This window comes from Giraffa tippelskirchi, chromosome 14, assembly GCF_054371585.1.
Source record: "Giraffa tippelskirchi isolate mGirTip1 chromosome 14, T2T-mGirTip1v1.2.pri, whole genome shotgun sequence".
NCBI classification, from domain to species: Eukaryota; Metazoa; Chordata; class Mammalia; order Artiodactyla; family Giraffidae; genus Giraffa; species Giraffa tippelskirchi.
The window spans coordinates 9262393-9282938 of NC_137288.1; the positions used below are offsets into that span (position 1 = coordinate 9262393).

At 55.1% G+C, this 20546-nt stretch overlaps 3 protein-coding genes and 1 long non-coding RNA gene across 4 annotated transcripts in view; 1 reads left to right on the forward strand and 3 right to left on the reverse strand.

Moving 5' to 3' along the window:
- LOC145534148 (uncharacterized) overlaps window positions 1-20546 on the forward strand; it is a 770273-nt gene that overhangs the window by 662764 nt on the left and 86963 nt on the right. The window contains exons 87-88 of the long non-coding RNA XR_014074274.1: window positions 5957-6068; window positions 13595-13706. This is a non-coding gene — a long non-coding RNA (uncharacterized LOC145534148). The remainder of the gene's footprint in view (window positions 1-5956; window positions 6069-13594; window positions 13707-20546) is intronic.
- On the reverse strand, window positions 465-5642 carry LOC145534000 (uncharacterized). The gene is made up of 3 exons (XM_081561362.1): window positions 2078-5642; window positions 1366-1678; window positions 465-1113 (listed from the first exon to the last, which is right to left on the reverse strand). The coding sequence occupies exons 1-3, from the start codon at window positions 2312-2314 to the stop codon at window positions 485-487; spliced, it is 1179 nt and encodes a 392-aa protein (XP_081417488.1). The 5' UTR covers window positions 2315-5642; the 3' UTR covers window positions 465-484.
- Window positions 5957-10382, reverse strand: LOC145533999 (uncharacterized). The gene is made up of 3 exons (XM_081561361.1): window positions 9718-10382; window positions 9006-9318; window positions 5957-8753 (listed from the first exon to the last, which is right to left on the reverse strand). Exons 1-3 carry the CDS (start codon window positions 9952-9954, stop codon window positions 8125-8127), a joined length of 1179 nt encoding a protein of 392 aa, XP_081417487.1. The 5' UTR covers window positions 9955-10382; the 3' UTR covers window positions 5957-8124.
- On the reverse strand, window positions 13594-17541 carry LOC145534105 (uncharacterized). The gene is made up of 3 exons (XM_081561474.1): window positions 17356-17541; window positions 16644-16956; window positions 13594-16391 (listed from the first exon to the last, which is right to left on the reverse strand). Exons 1-3 carry the CDS (start codon window positions 17488-17490, stop codon window positions 15763-15765), a joined length of 1077 nt encoding a protein of 358 aa, XP_081417600.1. The 5' UTR covers window positions 17491-17541; the 3' UTR covers window positions 13594-15762.

Genomic DNA, 20546 nt, shown 5'->3' on the forward strand with positions numbered 1-20546 from the left:
GGTGCAACAAGACGAGCTCAGCCTCTGCCTTCTGGCTGAGATGTCACCCTTGACACAGCAATGCCTGCCTGGAGATAATGATGGCAGTTGCCAAAAGGGCTTCGTTTGGCACATGGTATCTTGAAAGGACGTACACCGTCCTTTCAGATATCAAAGGCTAGTTCAAATGACATACAAATGAGAACTCTCCAATGGAGTCTTACAGTAGTTGGAGAGTCCAAAAAACACTCCTTCAGTCATTTCACTGAGAGTCATTGATTGGGGACACCAAGAATATAGGAAGGAATGCACAAAGAAAGGATGAAATTGTGTTCAGGATCGGGGGAAGGGATGAACAGGGCGTGCTTGCCTTGAATCCAGGCTTTGTTGGGGGGTGGGGCATAAAGATCAAACGGGTCTGAAACTACAAAGTGGTGATGGTAACACAGTATCACCAGAGTTACACAACAGTGTTCCCAAATTGCAACAATGATGAAAAAGTTTACTAATCCCAACTTAACCAACAAAAGTACAGGAAACCATACAAAAAATAAAACATCACCAGAAAGGTGGAAACAAACCAAATGCAAAGCAGTTCAGGGGAAAGGAACTCCATGTCCCCTGGGGGCAGACCGAGTTGCCAGCGTCCACGGTGAGCAGACGGGGATGGAGGCTGCAGAGCCGACCGCTCCCCTGGACGTGGTGTTTCCGGCAAGGACTCTGGGTGTCTGTCCAGAGCGGGGGCTCGTTCTCCCTGCAGGGGTGGGTGAGTCATCGTGGGCGTCTGGGTGTTGCGCGGGAGCCAGGGCAGGCTCTCCCTGCCGAGGCGGTGACTCCTCCTCTGCCTCGGGTTCTCCTGCCAGAGCCCGAGCAGGTAGAGGTGCACGTGGAGGTGGAGGTTCTGGCTGAGGGGGTGGGACATCAGTGCCTGGGGCTGGGGGTCCTGCAGGCATGGAGATCCGATCTGCCCGGTGTGCTGGCCAGAACCCAGCTGGCCTGGTGTCTCTGCGAGGGCAAGTCTCGGTTCTCCATCTGCCCTCGGTGGATCCCTGGGTCCTGCACCTGGAGCCAGCACCTCTGTAGGGACAGGTCTGGGAAGCGGAGCCTGGTTCCAGTTGGAGGCCAGTGCTAGAGCTGGGGGAGAAGCAAAGTTTGCCCACAGGCCAGCCTTGGCATGTGCGTCTCCCGGGACAGAAAGCTTCCAAGAGATTCCCAAAGAATACCCAGCGTCGGATGTCTTTTGGGACTGAAGTGTGCAAGATGGGGGGCGGGGGGTGTGAGGCCAGCGCTTGCTGCAGGCCCAGCAGCAGCTTTCGGGGACTCGTCCCTGTGTAGCTCAGCACCCCCTCCCCACACACTCCCGTGCACCAGCCCCAGCGTCCTCACCTCTGTGCTCTGGCGTGCTGGGCTCCAGGTCCTCCTGCTGCCTCAGAGGCCGGGGTTCTCGGGACTCTGGGTCGGAGCCGGGTGTGCTGAGCTCCGTGGCAGCCTCAGACTGGGCCGCCGGGTGTATCCTGGGCGGTGTGTCGGCAGCAGGCCTTCCCCGCCTCCGCTTCTCCCCCGGTGGGGCTGATGCCTCCGTGGGCACGCTCACCTGGAGCCTGCACTGGGCCTCACGGGCGGGGGGGTGGTGCTCCGACCCCTCCCTCCGGGAGGTGGATGGGGTGTCCCCGTCCTCGGCCTCATCACGTGGGAAGCTCTGCAACGACAGTGACCGTCAGCCAGCCATGCTAGGAGTTTTCCGAGCTGGGCCTGGGCAGTGGAGCCGCTGCTTCTGCCTGCTCGAACTTCTCTTCCCAGAAGGGTCAGAGACGTGTGTCTGCTCAGATCCCCACCCGGGAGGAAAGAGACCCACCTGAGGGTGTGAGGTCCGCCTGGGCGGCCGCCGCTGCCCGCACTCTCCCCATCCCGCCCAGCCTGCTCTCCCCTGGGGTGTGGACACAACTTGTCCGCAGGCTTCTGACCCCACATCCGCCTGGGCTTCCTTGAGGGAGACACACCCCAAGAAACCCGCATCCACACACACAGGCAAAGGACCCGGTGTTTCCGGGTGGCATGGGAGAGGCGGCCTGGTCCGTCCTGGGGCTCCCCGTGTTACCTTTCTGTTTCTCCGGGCAAAGGGCCAGAGGCCTCTCGGGGGTGTCCTGAGCCAACGTCGACAGGGTGCCCGCGCACACTGCCTGTGAGCACTCCTGAGGCCCCGGCCTCTGGGCAGGGGCAAACAGCCGAACATCCTGGCAGCCAGTGAACTGGCTGGGGGCTCCTCTCCGCTCTGGAGGCCTGGATACCCGGGCTGCGGGTTCTGTTGGGTTCTGTTGCCGGCAGGTGACATCATCTCCTGGGGTTCGTGCTGAGGTCCCTTCCCCAAAACTTCCCAAGGGAATCTCTGGGTTTCTGACTGCTCGACCACCCCCCTTAGGCCATGTGCAGGCACAGTGACACCCACACAGCCCAGCCCACAGCCCTGGGGAGGCCTGGGTTCAGCCAGGGCCTGAGCTCCGAGGACCCCACTGCTCTCAGACCAGGCTCCTTCTTCTCATAAGTGGTGTGGCCCTGGACAAGCATATGCCCCTCAGGGTTGCCCCAGTCTCTCCATCTGCAGAGCGGTGGTCATTCTCCCATCTGCTTCCTAGGTCTGTCGGCCTACGAGCAGCTCCATGCCTTTCCACCTGGGGCCGATATCACGTGGAGCTTGTGCGCTGAGACTTCAGAAAGAAAGATTCCATCCAGGGCTGACACAGCACAGAATGGGGCAGAACGAGGCCTGGATGCGCCGTGGTACCCAGGAAAAGGCACTCCCCCTCCTGACTGTTTTGAGACCCCGCATCCAAGTTGGAGGACCGAAAGGAAGACTCGAAGGTCTCCCTCTCTTACAGAAAAGAGTAGCCAACTTTCTGCTCCTCTGTTTCCATTGAGATTCTGTTCAAGTGTCCCAGCTCGGCTTCTGCGGGTGGCTGAGCTTCTAATGGCTCCCTGCGTTCTTGTCTTTTCCTCTCCAAACCTTCCGTCCTTTTCCCCCTTCTGGGGTGGAAGGGCGCTGTCATTGCTTCTACCTTCGAGGCAGATTGAGGAAAAGTCTGGACCGTCGACTCCTTTCCTCTCTTTGGTTCCGTGTCTCTCTCTGGCTGTGTCCCTCTCTTTTCCTTTCTCAGTTCCGTCTGTGTCTTCCTCTTTCTCTCTCGTGTGTGGATGGATGGATGCTAGGGATGCACATGTATATGATTAGATGAGGGTTATGTTTTAGGGATAGGTTAGAGGGAGAGAAAGGCTTTAGGTCGGAGTTGGTCATGGGGGAAGGGTCAAGGGTGGTGGTGGTGTTGTTTCTTGGAATCTGAGTGCTGTGCATTCTTCGTCTCTTTCCATATGAACCCCTTCTCAGATACACCACTTGCAAGGAGTCTCTCATGTTCTGTTTCCTATCTTTTGCATTTGTGAATGCTTAGCTTCTCTGTTGTGAAGAGGTTCCATTGGATGGAAACCCATGGGTGTACTTCGTGTACCTCTTTGCCTTACTTGAAGAGACCCATTTCGACCTCCGCCCAGCAAATGGCAAGGAGACTCTGATGTTAAGGAGCCTTTGACCTACGCTTCTTTCTAGCTATCTCATGACATCAGTCTTTAGGGTGAGGTTTTCCCCCTATATTGAGGTGGTATGAGATCAAAACCAATAGCGTTCTTCAGATGTAGCTGTCTGGTTTTCCCATGGACATTGATTGAAGAGGCTTTCTTGTTCCCATTTGGATATTCTCCCCTTCTGTGTCAGAGATGAGTTGACCATGGATGCTGGGGTTTGTTTCTGGACCCTCCACTTTATTCCATCGATCTGGATCTGTGTGTGTTGTTGTATTCCCAATAGCATACTGTCCTGCTGCTGCTGCTGCGGCTAAGTCACTTCAGTCGTGTCTGACTCTGCGTGACCCCATGGCCTGCAGCCTACCAGGCTCCTCCGTCCAGGACATTTTCCAGGCAAGAGTACTGGAGTGGGTCGCCATTGCCTTCTCCGATACTCTCCTGAGGATCCTAGTTTGGTCGTCTAATTTCCTTTCACACAACCTTGGATGTCCGTATCGGGGCTTTTTCGTCGGATTGTATTGACAGTTTAGGCTCTTTTCTGTCTCCGTACCCCTTTTGCAATTCTTTGTTCGGTGCGAAAATGCATTGGCATTTTGGGAGGAATAGCATCGAAGCTGTGGATTGCCTTGTGGGGCTGTGACATCATTTTCCCAATAGGAATTCTTTCAAGCCCTGAGCACAGCTTCTCTTTCCAGTGATTGGTGTGGGCTTGATCTTCCTTCTTCCATCTCTCGCCGTTTTGTGAGAACAGGTCCATCCTTCCCTTCTGGGTTAGATGGACTGGTGGGTATCACTTCAGTGAATGGCATTGTCAGTGGGGGTGATAATTCCCTTCTCGTTGGAAGACTTTGCTGTGAGTATTAGAAATGCAAGTGACTTCTCTTCCCCTTCCTCCCTGTCCATCTCTCAGAGCCACCGGGAAACAGAGGCCTCATCCACGGTCACACAGGCCTGAGGGGGTGCAACTAGACTGTTGTTTCTTCAGGCCCTCAGTGCTGGACATCATCCGGGATCCTCTGTGTGTGTCTTCCTCAGTCTGGTGTCCCTTCAGACCTTTCCCTAGTTTTCACAGGCTTGTTGTGTTGGTGTTCTTTGTCTGTTTGGAGACACATCCTTGATAAGCTTTGTGTTTCCACTCATTCGTCTCGCGATGTATGACCTGTCTTTTGCTTTTGTCATGAGGTCTTTCCCACAGTAGATATCTTTGATTTTGCAAAGTCCACTGTATTCTCTGGGTTGTTTTTTTTTGTGGACTGGCTTTTAGTTTTGTGTGTGAAGACTCAAAGCACGTGTCCGGTTTCTGCTCATTGTTCTTCGAGATTTGTGACAAGTTTTCATGGAAAGTTTGTCTAGGGATAACTGGAAGTGAACTCGGTGTAAGGTGTCAAGTCTCCATCTCCATTCTTGTCATCCCCTGCAGTTTCCAATTCCCTGTTCCTGAGTGGTTTTAGAGACCTTGTGGGGAGTTTGGTTGCATTGGAGTTTGCATTTCCACCTTGATTCGATTCACACTGTTCTGCCCTCAGGGACACTGTCAAGGGGGAGTGAGGAGCAGCCTGCACTTCCAGCAGTGACCACACGGTGGGGCGAGTGCTGCTCTCCCCTCAGGGAGCCCCAGGCCACAGGCATCCCAGTGAGGAGCCAGCTCTGTGCTCAGCTGAAAGGAGTTAGTCTCTCAGGAGCCTCTGAGCCCTTGCCTTTGGATCACCCAGGGTGGGCATTTACTGGGACAGAAAAAATTGCCCTGAATTCCATGGACGGAAGAGCCTGGCTGTGTAGAGTTCGTGAGTTGCCGCGAATCAGACACAACTGAGGACACAAAAATTCTATAGATTAAAACACTTTTTGGGGGTGGGGGGAGTGAAAGGGGGGGATGTGGGTTTTTTTGTCTTATATAATAGCCAAGAGAAATCTAGTTTAAACCTAAATTCACATAGACGGGAAAGGTATAGCTCTCCGTCACCCTATTAAAAAAAAAAAAAACTACTAAACTTTTCTGAAAGTTTATTTAGTAGCTTCCTTGAGCAGTTCATTGTGAAGCATTTTTTTTTTTTTTCTGTGACATTGGCCTCATTAAAAAGCACGGTTTGCCTTTACTGGATAATTCTGTTCATTGGTTTCTTAGGGAACCTTGGTAATATTTGAGTTTCCTGGGGAGTATGGTCACATGACCTGGCCCTGGCCAATCGGTGCGTTCCACCTCCCTGGCCACTGTGATTGGCTCCGGGCTGGGGCAGTGCCCAATCGGGGCCCAGGGCCGGGCCTCCCGTTGGAAGCCAGGGGAAGACGAGCTGTCGTCCTGCTGGGGTAGGGGAAGGGGTGGGGCCGGGGGAGGTCAGGCTCCAGCAGTGGGAGGGGCGTGAGGCCCGCCTGCGGCAGTTGGTGACCTTCCTGCTCCCCTCAGGGCAGAGCCGCCGGCCTGAGAATGAGGGCGCTGCTGAGCCCAGGGCCTGGGATGGCCCGTTGCTGCTGTGGTCCCAGAGCTCCACCCGAGACCTGAGGGAAGCCGTCTGCCCGTGAGTCCTCTCCCGCTTGTCTGTCAGCTTGTTTGAAGCATGCTGGGTTTTCTGCCCAGCTGGCTAAGGGGAGTCCCTGGAAATGCAAGGGTGTGGGTTTTGGCAGACTTCAGGGAAGACATGCCAGATGAGCCTGGGAGACTCCAGCTTAATCTGGATTCAGGAGATATCTCTTCGGGCCAGCTAGTAATTGTAGGATAAGCCTAATGAGTCTTCACAGGATGAAGAGAGTAACGTGCCAAGGTAGCAATCGATGTCCTCATTCGAGAGGATGAAGCTGGTGCTCAGAGAAGGGGGGAACTTGGCCACAGCAAGGAGGTGTGCACCCAGACAGAACCCCCAGATCCGGCCATTGGAGCTCAGGGAGGCCACTGGTGTGGCTTGTCCCTGTGGCAGGGGCCGAGGCACGCAGCCCACCCTGATTCCTGCGGGGGCCTGACTTGGGAAGTGCCATCTGGTAGCTTTGAGACTCACCAAACCAAATTGCACTGGAGAGAGGAGGGACACCTTCCTTCATCCACCCCCCACCCCCGCCGGATTCCCACATACCCTGACCCCTTTCTCCCGATTTCGGAGCCATTTCCAGAGTCCCGCTCATATGACCTCATTCGAAGTGCACTGTGGACGAGCTGCCATCTGCAGCTACTACCACAGCGGCCAAGGGCTTTAGCTCCCGACTACCTCCCTTCCTTTGGAACTTGGGGGCCCTCTACTCCCCACTTGCACACCACAGACCTTTGCTGAGGATTGTGGGGACCCTCACTCAGTTTGCAGTACGTTGTAGCCATCCCTGTCCTCTCTATACCTCCCTTGAAACTCAGCTTGTGAGCTCCTTTGGAGCAGCGTGGCCCACCTGGCTGCAACGGAAGAGACACAGCTGACAGTGAAACAACAGCTTAGATCTGAGACCCGGAAAGCTCTGTCAGAAGGGACCTCCCTCTTCACACCGTAGAGGCTGTAGGAGGCGCCAGGCTTTCGAACCAGTGCTGGGGCCAAAATGACTCCACAGCTGTTTTCCTTCCTGGGGAGGGTTCTGGCTCGAGTGGGAATGGCTCAAGTCTCCTAAGGTTCTGCAAGCCCACTGTGTGCAGATTCACGGTACACAGAGAGGAGAAGGTGGAGTCCTGCCCTGTAGGTGGTCACAGCTCACGGATGAGCCAGGCAGGCAGGCAGGCAGGGCATGAGAACACCTGAGCTGCCTTCATGAGTGAATGGTGTGGGGGCAGAGGAAGAGAAGCCGGTCTGCTCCCTCGTGTGGTGCCCCGGGCAGGTTGTCCCCAGAGGAAACCCTTACGACGGTGAGGACTATCACTGCTGTTTCCCAAGGGGTTCCGTCGGTGCGTGTCTTCCCCGGAGCGGTCAGGCCGTCTCTCAAGTACACGGGCCATGGGCATTGCCTCTCCTTGGAACTTCCCATGTGTTTCTCTTTTTTATGGAACAGTGATTTTCTAGAGGGGTTCTGGGCCACAAGGATGTTGGGTCATTTTCTAGCCTTCTGTCATGAAGAACGCTTTCCTGGGTGTTGGGGTGGTTTGTTGTTCCAGCTCCCTTTCTTGGCTTCTTTTGGGAGCTGGTGCAACAAGACGAGCTCAGCCTCTGCCTTCTGGCTGAGATGTCACCCTTGACACAGCAATGCCTGCCTGGAGATAATGATGGCAGTTGCCAAAAGGGCTTCGTTTGGCACATGGTATCTTGAAAGGACGTACACCGTCCTTTCAGATATCAAAGGCTAGTTCAAATGACATACAAATGAGAACTCTCCAATGGAGTCTTACAGTAGTTGGAGAGTCCAAAAAACACTCCTTCAGTCATTTCACTGAGAGTCATTGATTGGGGACACCAAGAATATAGGAAGGAATGCACAAAGAAAGGATGAAATTGTGTTCAGGATCGGGGGAAGGGATGAACAGGGCGTGCTTGCCTTGAATCCAGGCTTTGTTGGGGGGTGGGGCATAAAGATCAAACGGGTCTGAAACTACAAAGTGGTGATGGTAACACAGTATCACCAGAGTTACACAACAGTGTTCCCAAATTGCAACAATGATGAAAAAGTTTACTAATCCCAACTTAACCAACAAAAGTACAGGAAACCATACAAAAAATAAAACATCACCAGAAAGGTGGAAACAAACCAAATGCAAAGCAGTTCAGGGGAAAGGAACTCCATGTCCCCTGGGGGCAGACCGAGTTGCCAGCGTCCACGGTGAGCAGACGGGGATGGAGGCTGCAGAGCCGACCGCTCCCCTGGACGTGGTGTTTCCGGCAAGGACTCTGGGTGTCTGTCCAGAGCGGGGGCTCGTTCTCCCTGCAGGGGTGGGTGAGTCATCGTGGGCGTCTGGGTGTTGCGCGGGAGCCAGGGCAGGCTCTCCCTGCCGAGGCGGTGACTCCTCCTCTGCCTCGGGTTCTCCTGCCAGAGCCCGAGCAGGTAGAGGTGCACGTGGAGGTGGAGGTTCTGGCTGAGGGGGTGGGACATCAGTGCCTGGGGCTGGGGGTCCTGCAGGCATGGAGATCCGATCTGCCCGGTGTGCTGGCCAGAACCCAGCTGGCCTGGTGTCTCTGCGAGGGCAAGTCTCGGTTCTCCATCTGCCCTCGGTGGATCCCTGGGTCCTGCACCTGGAGCCAGCACCTCTGTAGGGACAGGTCTGGGAAGCGGAGCCTGGTTCCAGTTGGAGGCCAGTGCTAGAGCTGGGGGAGAAGCAAAGTTTGCCCACAGGCCAGCCTTGGCATGTGCGTCTCCCGGGACAGAAAGCTTCCAAGAGATTCCCAAAGAATACCCAGCGTCGGATGTCTTTTGGGACTGAAGTGTGCAAGATGGGGGGCGGGGGGTGTGAGGCCAGCGCTTGCTGCAGGCCCAGCAGCAGCTTTCGGGGACTCGTCCCTGTGTAGCTCAGCACCCCCTCCCCACACACTCCCGTGCACCAGCCCCAGCGTCCTCACCTCTGTGCTCTGGCGTGCTGGGCTCCAGGTCCTCCTGCTGCCTCAGAGGCCGGGGTTCTCGGGACTCTGGGTCGGAGCCGGGTGTGCTGAGCTCCGTGGCAGCCTCAGACTGGGCCGCCGGGTGTATCCTGGGCGGTGTCTCGGCAGCAGGCCTTCCCCGCCTCCGCTTCTCCCCCGGTGGGGCTGATGCCTCCGTGGGCACGCTCACCTGGAGCCTGCACTGGGCCTCACGGGCGGGGGGGTGGTGCTCCGACCCCTCCCTCCGGGAGGTGGATGGGGTGTCCCCGTCCTCGGCCTCATCACGTGGGAAGCTCTGCAACGACAGTGACCGTCAGCCAGCCATGCTAGGAGTTTTCCGAGCTGGGCCTGGGCAGTGGAGCCGCTGCTTCTGCCTGCTCGAACTTCTCTTCCCAGAAGGGTCAGAGACGTGTGTCTGCTCAGATCCCCACCCGGGAGGAAAGAGACCCACCTGAGGGTGTGAGGTCCGCCTGGGCGGCCGCCGCTGCCCGCACTCTCCCCATCCCGCCCAGCCTGCTCTCCCCTGGGGTGTGGACACAACTTGTCCGCAGGCTTCTGACCCCACATCCGCCTGGGCTTCCTTGAGGGAGACACACCCCAAGAAACCCGCATCCACACACACAGGCAAAGGACCCGGTGTTTCCGGGTGGCATGGGAGAGGCGGCCTGGTCCGTCCTGGGGCTCCCCGTGTTACCTTTCTGTTTCTCCGGGCAAAGGGCCAGAGGCCTCTCGGGGGTGTCCTGAGCCAACGTCGACAGGGTGCCCGCGCACACTGCCTGTGAGCACTCCTGAGGCCCCGGCCTCTGGGCAGGGGCAAACAGCCGAACATCCTGGCAGCCAGTGAACTGGCTGGGGGCTCCTCTCCGCTCTGGAGGCCTGGATACCCGGGCTGCGGGTTCTGTTGGGTTCTGTTGCCGGCAGGTGACATCATCTCCTGGGGTTCGTGCTGAGGTCCCTTCCCCAAAACTTCCCAAGGGAATCTCTGGGTTTCTGACTGCTCGACCACCCCCCTTAGGCCATGTGCAGGCACAGTGACACCCACACAGCCCAGCCCACAGCCCTGGGGAGGCCTGGGTTCAGCCAGGGCCTGAGCTCCGAGGACCCCACTGCTCTCAGACCAGGCTCCTTCTTCTCATAAGTGGTGTGGCCCTGGACAAGCATATGCCCCTCAGGGTTGCCCCAGTCTCTCCATCTGCAGAGCGGTGGTCATTCTCCCATCTGCTTCCTAGGTCTGTCGGCCTACGAGCAGCTCCATGCCTTTCCACCTGGGGCCGATATCACGTGGAGCTTGTGCGCTGAGACTTCAGAAAGAAAGATTCCATCCAGGGCTGACACAGCACAGAATGGGGCAGAACGAGGCCTGGATGCGCCGTGGTACCCAGGAAAAGGCACTCCCCCTCCTGACTGTTTTGAGACCCCGCATCCAAGTTGGAGGACCGAAAGGAAGACTCGAAGGTCTCCCTCTCTTACAGAAAAGAGTAGCCAACTTTCTGCTCCTCTGTTTCCATTGAGATTCTGTTCAAGTGTCCCAGCTCGGCTTCTGCGGGTGGCTGAGCTTCTAATGGCTCCCTGCGTTCTTGTCTTTTCCTCTCCAAACCTTCCGTCCTTTTCCCCCTTCTGGGGTGGAAGGGCGCTGTCATTGCTTCTACCTTCGAGGCAGATTGAGGAAAAGTCTGGACCGTCGACTCCTTTCCTCTCTTTGGTTCCGTGTCTCTCTCTGGCTGTGTCCCTCTCTTTTCCTTTCTCAGTTCCGTCTGTGTCTTCCTCTTTCTCTCTCGTGTGTGGATGGATGGATGCTAGGGATGCACATGTATATGATTAGATGAGGGTTATGTTTTAGGGATAGGTTAGAGGGAGAGAAAGGCTTTAGGTCGGAGTTGGTCATGGGGGAAGGGTCAAGGGTGGTGGTGGTGTTGTTTCTTGGAATCTGAGTGCTGTGCATTCTTCGTCTCTTTCCATATGAACCCCTTCTCAGATACACCACTTGCAAGGAGTCTCTCATGTTCTGTTTCCTATCTTTTGCATTTGTGAATGCTTAGCTTCTCTGTTGTGAAGAGGTTCCATTGGATGGAAACCCATGGGTGTACTTCGTGTACCTCTTTGCCTTACTTGAAGAGACCCATTTCGACCTCCGCCCAGCAAATGGCAAGGAGACTCTGATGTTAAGGAGCCTTTGACCTACGCTTCTTTCTAGCTATCTCATGACATCAGTCTTTAGGGTGAGGTTTTCCCCCTATATTGAGGTGGTATGAGATCAAAACCAATAGCGTTCTTCAGATGTAGCTGTCTGGTTTTCCCATGGACATTGATTGAAGAGGCTTTCTTGTTCCCATTCGGATATTCTCCCCTTCTGTGTCAGAGATGAGTTGACCATGGATGCTGGCGTTTGTTTCTGGACCCTCCACTTTATTCCATCGATCTGGATCTGTGTGTGTTGTTGTATTCCCAATAGCATACTGTCCTGCTGCTGCTGCTGCGGCTAAGTCACTTCAGTCGTGTCTGACTCTGCGTGACCCCATGGCCTGCAGCCTACCAGGCTCCTCCGTCCAGGACATTTTCCAGGCAAGAGTACTGGAGTGGGTCGCCATTGCCTTCTCCGATACTCTCCTGAGGATCCTAGTTTGGTCGTCTAATTTCCTTTCACACAACCTTGGATGTCCGTATCGGGGCTTTTTCGTCGGATTGTATTGACAGTTTAGGCTCTTTTCTGTCTCCGTACCCCTTTTGCAATTCTTTGTTCGGTGCGAAAATGCATTGGCATTTTGGGAGGAATAGCATCGAAGCTGTGGATTGCCTTGTGGGGCTGTGACATCATTTTCCCAATAGGAATTCTTTCAAGCCCTGAGCACAGCTTCTCTTTCCAGTGATTGGTGTGGGCTTGATCTTCCTTCTTCCATCTCTCGCCGTTTTGTGAGAACAGGTCCATCCTTCCCTTCTGGGTTAGATGGACTGGTGGGTATCACTTCAGTGAATGGCATTGTCAGTGGGGGTGATAATTCCCTTCTCGTTGGAAGACTTTGCTGTGAGTATTAGAAATGCAAGTGACTTCTCTTCCCCTTCCTCCCTGTCCATCTCTCAGAGCCACCGGGAAACAGAGGCCTCATCCACGGTCACACAGGCCTGAGGGGGTGCAACTAGACTGTTGTTTCTTCAGGCCCTCAGTGCTGGACATCATCCGGGATCCTCTGTGTGTGTCTTCCTCAGTCTGGTGTCCCTTCAGACCTTTCCCTAGTTTTCACAGGCTTGTTGTGTTGGTGTTCTTTGTCTGTTTGGAGACACATCCTTGATAAGCTTTGTGTTTCCACTCATTCGTCTCGCGATGTATGACCTGTCTTTTGCTTTTGTCATGAGGTCTTTCCCACAGTAGATATCTTTGATTTTGCAAAGTCCACTGTATTCTCTGGGTTGTTTTTTTTTGTGGACTGGCTTTTAGTTTTGTGTGTGAAGACTCAAAGCACGTGTCCGGTTTCTGCTCATTGTTCTTCGAGATTTGTGACAAGTTTTCATGGAAAGTTTGTCTAGGGATAACTGGAAGTGAACTCGGTGTAAGGTGTCAAGTCTCCATCTCCATTCTTGTCATCCCCTGCAGTTTCCAATTCCCTGTTCCTGAGTGGTTTTAGAGACCTTGTGGGGAGTTTGGTTGCATTGGAGTTTGCATTTCCACCTTGATTCGATTCACACTGTTCTGCCCTCAGGGACACTGTCAAGGGGGAGTGAGGAGCAGCCTGCACTTCCAGCAGTGACCACACGGTGGGGCGAGTGCTGCTCTCCCCTCAGGGAGCCCCAGGCCACAGGCATCCCAGTGAGGAGCCAGCTCTGTGCTCAGCTGAAAGGAGTTAGTCTCTCAGGAGCCTCTGAGCCCTTGCCTTTGGATCACCCAGGGTGGGCATTTACTGGGACAGAAAAAATTGCCCTGAATTCCATGGACGGAAGAGCCTGGCTGTGTAGAGTTCGTGAGTTGCCGCGAATCAGACACAACTGAGGACACAAAAATTCTATAGATTAAAACACTTTTTGGGGGTGCGGGGAGTGAAAGGGGGGGATGTGGGTTTTTTTGTCTTATATAATAGCCAAGAGAAATCTAGTTTAAACCTAAATTCACATAGACGGGAAAGGTATAGCTCTCCGTCACCCTATTAAAAAAAAAAAAAACTACTAAACTTTTCTGAAAGTTTATTTAGTAGCTTCCTTGAGCAGTTCATTGTGAAGCATTTTTTTTTTTTCTGTGACATTGGCCTCATTAAAAAGCACGGTTTGCCTTTACTGGATAATTCTGTTCATTGGTTTCTTAGGGAACCTTGGTAATATTTGAGTTTCCTGGGGAGTATGGTCACATGACCTGTCCCTGGCCAATCGGTGCGTTCCACCTCCCTGGCCACTGTGATTGGCTCCGGGCTGGGGCAGTGCCCAATCGGGGCCCAGGGCCGGGCCTCCCGTTGGAAGCCAGGGGAAGACGAGCTGTCGTCCTGCTGGGGTAGGGGAAGGGGTGGGGCCGGGGGAGGTCAGGCTCCAGCAGTGGGAGGGGCGTGAGGCCCGCCTGCGGCAGTTGGTGACCTTCCTGCTCCCCTCAGGGCAGAGCCGCCGGCCTGAGAATGAGGGCGCTGCTGAGCCCAGGGCCTGGGATGGCCCGTTGCTGCTGTGGTCCCAGAGCTCCACCCGAGACCTGAGGGAAGCCGTCTGCCCGTGAGTCCTCTCCCGCTTGTCTGTCAGCTTGTTTGAACCATGCTGGGTTTTCTGCCCAGCTGGCTAAGGGGAGTCCCTGGAAATGCAAGGGTGTGGGTTTTGGCAGACTTCAGGGAAGACATGCCAGATGAGCCTGGGAGACTCCAGCTTAATCTGGATTCAGGAGATATCTCTTCGGGCCAGCTAGTAATTGTAGGATAAGCCTAATGAGTCTTCACAGGATGAAGAGAGTAACGTGCCAAGGTAGCAATCGATGTCCTCATTCGAGAGGATGAAGCTGGTGCTCAGAGAAGGGGGGAACTTGGCCACAGCAAGGAGGTGTGCACCCAGACAGAACCCCCAGATCCGGCCATTGGAGCTCAGGGAGGCCACTGGTGTGGCTTGTCCCTGTGGCAGGGGCCGAGGCACGCAGCCCACCCTGATTCCTGCGGGGGCCTGACTTGGGAAGTGCCATCTGGTAGCTTTGAGACTCACCAAACCAAATTGCACTGGAGAGAGGAGGGACACCTTCCTTCATCCACCCCCCACCCCCGCCGGATTCCCACATACCCTGACCCCTTTCTCCCGATTTCGGAGCCATTTCCAGAGTCCCGCTCATATGACCTCATTCGAAGTGCACTGTGGACGAGCTGCCATCTGCAGCTACTACCACAGCGGCCAAGGGCTTTAGCTCCCGACTACCTCCCTTCCTTTGGAACTTGGGGGCCCTCTACTCCCCACTTGCACACCACAGACCTTTGCTGAGGATTGTGGGGACCCTCACTCAGTTTGCAGTACGTTGTAGCCATCCCTGTCCTCTCTATACCTCCCTTGAAACTCAGCTTGTGAGCTCCTTTGGAGCAGCGTGGCCCACCTGGCTGCAACGGAAGAGACACAGCTGACAGTGAAACAACAGCTTAGATCTGAGACCCGGAAAGCTCTGTCAGAAGGGACCTCCCTCTTCACACCGTAGAGGCTGTAGGAGGCGCCAGGCTTTCGAACCAGTGCTGGGGCCAAAATGACTCCACAGCTGTTTTCCTTCCTGGGGAGGGTTCTGGCTCGAGTGGGAATGGCTCAAGTCTCCTAAGGTTCTGCAAGCCCACTGTGTGCAGATTCACGGTACACAGAGAGGAGAAGGTGGAGTCCTGCCCTGTAGGTGGTCACAGCTCACGGATGAGCCAGGCAGGCAGGCAGGCAGGGCATGAGAACACCTGAGCTGCCTTCATGAGTGAATGGTGTGGGGGCAGAGGAAGAGAAGCCGGTCTGCTCCCTCGTGTGGTGCCCCGGGCAGGTTGTCCCCAGAGGAAACCCTTACGACGGTGAGGACTATCACTGCTGTTTCCCAAGGGGTTCCGTCGGTGCGTGTCTTCCCCGGAGCGGTCAGGCCGTCTCTCAAGTACACGGGCCATGGGCATTGCCTCTCCTTGGAACTTCCCATGTGTTTCTCTTTTTTATGGAACAGTGATTTTCTAGAGGGGTTCTGGGCCACAAGGATGTTGGGTCATTTTCTAGCCTTCTGTCATGAAGAACGCTTTCCTGGGTGTTGGGGTGGTTTGTTGTTCCAGCTCCCTTTCTTGGCTTCTTTTGGGAGCTGGTGCAACAAGACGAGCTCAGCCTCTGCCTTCTGGCTGAGATGTCACCCTTGACACAGCAATGCCTGCCTGGAGATAATGATGGCAGTTGCCAAAAGGGCTTCGTTTGGCACATGGTATCTTGAAAGGACGTACACCGTCCTTTCAGATATCAAAGGCTAGTTCAAATGACATACAAATGAGAACTCTCCAATGGAGTCTTACAGTAGTTGGAGAGTCCAAAAAACACTCCTTCAGTCATTTCACTGAGAGTCATTGATTGGGGACACCAAGAATATAGGAAGGAATGCACAAAGAAAGGATGAAATTGTGTTCAGGATCGGGGGAAGGGATGAACAGGGCGTGCTTGCCTTGAATCCAGGCTTTGTTGGGGGGTGGGGCATAAAGATCAAACGGGTCTGAAACTACAAAGTGGTGATGGTAACACAGTATCACCAGAGTTACACAACAGTGTTCCCAAATTGCAACAATGATGAAAAAGTTTACTAATCCCAACTTAACCAACAAAAGTACAGGAAACCATACAAAAAATAAAACATCACCAGAAAGGTGGAAACAAACCAAATGCAAAGCAGTTCAGGGGAAAGGAACTCCATGTCCCCTGGGGGCAGACCGAGTTGCCAGCGTCCACGGTGAGCAGACGGGGATGGAGGCTGCAGAGCCGACCGCTCCCCTGGACGTGGTGTTTCCGGCAAGGACTCTGGGTGTCTGTCCAGAGCGGGGGCTCGTTCTCCCTGCAGGGGTGGGTGAGTCATCGTGGGCGTCTGGGTGTTGCGCGGGAGCCAGGGCAGGCTCTCCCTGCCGAGGCGGTGACTCCTCCTCTGCCTCGGGTTCTCCTGCCAGAGCCCGAGCAGGTAGAGGTGCACGTGGAGGTGGAGGTTCTGGCTGAGGGGGTGGGACATCAGTGCCTGGGGCTGGGGGTCCTGCAGGCATGGAGATCCGATCTGCCCGGTGTGCTGGCCAGAACCCAGCTGGCCTGGTGTCTCTGCGAGGGCAAGTCTCGGTTCTCCATCTGCCCTCGGTGGATCCCTGGGTCCTGCACCTGGAGCCAGCACCTCTGTAGGGACAGGTCTGGGAAGCGGAGCCTGGTTCCAGTTGGAGGCCAGTGCTAGAGCTGGGGGAGAAGCAAAGTTTGCCCACAGGCCAGCCTTGGCATGTGCGTCTCCCGGGACAGAAAGCTTCCAAGAGATTCCCAAAGAATACCCAGCGTCGGATGTCTTTTGGGACTGAAGTGTGCAAGATGGGGGGCGGGGGGTGTGAGGCCAGCGCTTGCTGCAGGCCCAGCAGCAGCTTTCGGGGACTCGTCCCTGTGTAGCTCAGCACCCCCTCCCCACACACTCCCGTGCACCAGCCCCAGCGTCCTCACCTCTGTGCTCTGGCGTGCTGGGCTCCAGGTCCTCCTGCTGCCTCAGAGGCCGGGGTTCTCGGGACTCTGGGTCGGAGCCGGGTGTGCTGAGCTCCGTGGCAGCCTCAGACTGGGCCGCCGGGTGTATCCTGGGCGGTGTGTCGGCAGCAGGCCTTCCCCGCCTCCGCTTCTCCCCCGGTGGGGCTGATGCCTCCGTGGGCACGCTCACCTGGAGCCTGCACTGGGCCTCACGGGCGGGGGGGTGGTGCTCCGACCCCTCCCTCCGGGAGGTGGATGGGGTGTCCCCGTCCTCGGCCTCATCACGTGGGAAGCTCTGCAACGACAGTGACCGTCAGCCAGCCATGCTAGGAGTTTTCCGAGCTGGGCCTGGGCAGTGGAGCCGCTGCTTCTGCCTGCTCGAACTTCTCTTCCCAGAAGGGTCAGAGACGTGTGTCTGCTCAGATCCCCACCCGGGAGGAAAGAGACCCACCTGAGGGTGTGAGGTCCGCCTGGGCGGCCGCCGCTGCCCGCACTCTCCCCATCCCGCCCAGCCTGCTCTCCCCTGGGGTGTGGACACAACTTGTCCGCAGGCTTCTGACCCCACATCCGCCTGGGCTTCCTTGAGGGAGACACACCCCAAGAAACCCGCATCCACACACACAGGCAAAGGACCCGGTGTTTCCGGGTGGCATGGGAGAGGCGGCCTGGTCCGTCCTGGGGCTCCCCGTGTTACCTTTCTGTTTCTCCGGGCAAAGGGCCAGAGGCCTCTCGGGGGTGTCCTGAGCCAACGTCGACAGGGTGCCCGCGCACACTGCCTGTGAGCACTCCTGAGGCCCCGGCCTCTGGGCAGGGGCAAACAGCCGAACATCCTGGCAGCCAGTGAACTGGCTGGGGGCTCCTCTCCGCTCTGGAGGCCTGGATACCCGGGCTGCGGGTTCTGTTGGGTTCTGTTGCCGGCAGGTGACATCATCTCCTGGGGTTCGTGCTGAGGTCCCTTCCCCAAAACTTCCCAAGGGAATCTCTGGGTTTCTGACTGCTCGACCACCCCCCTTAGGCCATGTGCAGGCACAGTGACACCCACACAGCCCAGCCCACAGCCCTGGGGAGGCCTGGGTTCAGCCAGGGCCTGAGCTCCGAGGACCCCACTGCTCTCAGACCAGGCTCCTTCTTCTCATAAGTGGTGTGGCCCTGGACAAGCATATGCCCCTCAGGGTTGCCCCAGTCTCTCCATCTGCAGAGCGGTGGTCATTCTCCCATCTGCTTCCTAGGTCTGTCGGCCTACGAGCAGCTCCATGCCTTTCCACCTGGGGCCGATATCACGTGGAGCTTGTGCGCTGAGACTTCAGAAAGAAAGATTCCATCCAGGGCTGACACAGCACAGAATGGGGCAGAACGAGGCCTGGATGCGCCGTGGTACCCAGGAAAAGGCACTCCCCCTCCTGACTGTTTTGAGACCCCGCATCCAAGTTGGAGGACCGAAAGGAAGACTCGAAGGTCTCCCTCTCTTACAGAAAAGAGTAGCCAACTTTCTGCTCCTCTGTTTCCATTGAGATTCTGTTCAAGTGTCCCAGCTCGGCTTCTGCGGGTGGCTGAGCTTCTAATGGCTCCCTGCGTTCTTGTCTTTTCCTCTCCAAACCTTCCGTCCTTTTCCCCCTTCTGGGGTGGAAGGGCGCTGTCATTGCTTCTACCTTCGAGGCAGATTGAGGAAAAGTCTGGACCGTCGACTCCTTTCCTCTCTTTGGTTCCGTGTCTCTCTCTGGCTGTGTCCCTCTCTTTTCCTTTCCCAGTTCCGTCTGTGTCTTCCTCTTTCTCTCTCGTGTGTGGATGGATGGATGCTAGGGATGCACATGTATATGATTAGATGAGGGTTATGTTTTAGGGATAGGTTAGAGGGAGAGAAAGGCTTTAGGTCGGAGTTGGTCATGGGGGAAGGGTCAAGGGTGGTGGTGGTGTTGTTTCTTGGAATCTGAGTGCTGTGCATTCTTCGTCTCTTTCCATATGAACCCCTTCTCAGATACACCACTTGCAAGGAGTCTCTCATGTTCTGTTTCCTATCTTTTGCATTTGTGAATGCTTAGCTTCTCTGTTGTGAAGAGGTTCCATTGGATGGAAACCCATGGGTGTACTTCGTGTACCTCTTTGCCTTACTTGAAGAGACCCATTTCGACCTCCGCCCAGCAAATGGCAAGGAGACTCTGATGTTAAGGAGCCTTTGACCTACGCTTCTTTCTAGCTATCTCATGACATCAGTCTTTAGGGTGAGGTTTTCCCCCTATATTGAGGTGGTATGAGATCAAAACCAATAGCGTTCTTCAGATGTAGCTGTCTGGTTTTCCCATGGACATTGATTGAAGAGGCTTTCTTGTTCCCATTTGGATATTCTCCCCTTCTGTGTCAGAGATGAGTTGACCATGGATGCTGGGGTTTGTTTCTGGACCCTCCACTTTATTCCATCGATCTGGATCTGTGTGTGTTGTTGTATTCCCAATAGCATACTGTCCTGCTGCTGCTGCTGCGGCTAAGTCACTTCAGTCGTGTCTGACTCTGCGTGACCCCATGGCCTGCAGCCTACCAGGCTCCTCCGTCCAGGACATTTTCCAGGCAAGAGTACTGGAGTGGGTCGCCATTGCCTTCTCCGATACTCTCCTGAGGATCCTAGTTTGGTCGTCTAATTTCCTTTCACACAACCTTGGATGTCCGTATCGGGGCTTTTTCGTCGGATTGTATTGACAGTTTAGGCTCTTTTCTGTCTCCGTACCCCTTTTGCAATTCTTTGTTCGGTGCGAAAATGCATTGGCATTTTGGGAGGAATAGCATCGAAGCTGTGGATTGCCTTGTGGGGCTGTGACATCATTTTCCCAATAGGAATTCTTTCAAGCCCTGAGCACAGCTTCTCTTTCCAGTGATTGGTGTGGGCTTGATCTTCCTTCTTCCATCTCTCGCCGTTTTGTGAGAACAGGTCCATCCTTCCCTTCTGGGTTAGATGGACTGGTGGGTATCACTTCAGTGAATGGCATTGTCAGTGGGGGTGATAATTCCCTTCTCGTTGGAAGACTTTGCTGTGAGTATTAGAAATGCAAGTGACTTCTCTTCCCCTTCCTCCCTGTCCATCTCTCAGAGCCACCGGGAAACAGAGGCCTCATCCACGGTCACACAGGCCTGAGGGGGTGCAACTAGACTGTTGTTTCTTCAGGCCCTCAGTGCTGGACATCATCCGGGATCCTCTGTGTGTGTCTTCCTCAGTCTGGTGTCCCTTCAGACCTTTCCCTAGTTTTCACAGGCTTGTTGTGTTGGTGTTCTTTGTCTGTTTGGAGACACATCCTTGATAAGCTTTGTGTTTCCACTCATTCGTCTCGCGATGTATGACCTGTCTTTTGCTTTTGTCATGAGGTCTTTCCCACAGTAGATATCTTTGATTTTGCAAAGTCCACTGTATTCTCTGGGTTGTTTTTTTTTGTGGACTGGCTTTTAGTTTTGTGTGTGAAGACTCAAAGCACGTGTCCGGTTTCTGCTCATTGTTCTTCGAGATTTGTGACAAGTTTTCATGGAAAGTTTGTCTAGGGATAACTGGAAGTGAACTCGGTGTAAGGTGTCAAGTCTCCATCTCCATTCTTGTCATCCCCTGCAGTTTCCAATTCCCTGTTCCTGAGTGGTTTTAGAGACCTTGTGGGGAGTTTGGTTGCATTGGAGTTTGCATTTCCACCTTGATTCGATTCACACTGTTCTGCCCTCAGGGACACTGTCAAGGGGGAGTGAGGAGCAGCCTGCACTTCCAGCAGTGACCACACGGTGGGGCGAGTGCTGCTCTCCCCTCAGGGAGCCCCAGGCCACAGGCATCCCAGTGAGGAGCCAGCTCTGTGCTCAGCTGAAAGGAGTTAGTCTCTCAGGAGCCTCTGAGCCCTTGCCTTTGGATCACCCAGGGTG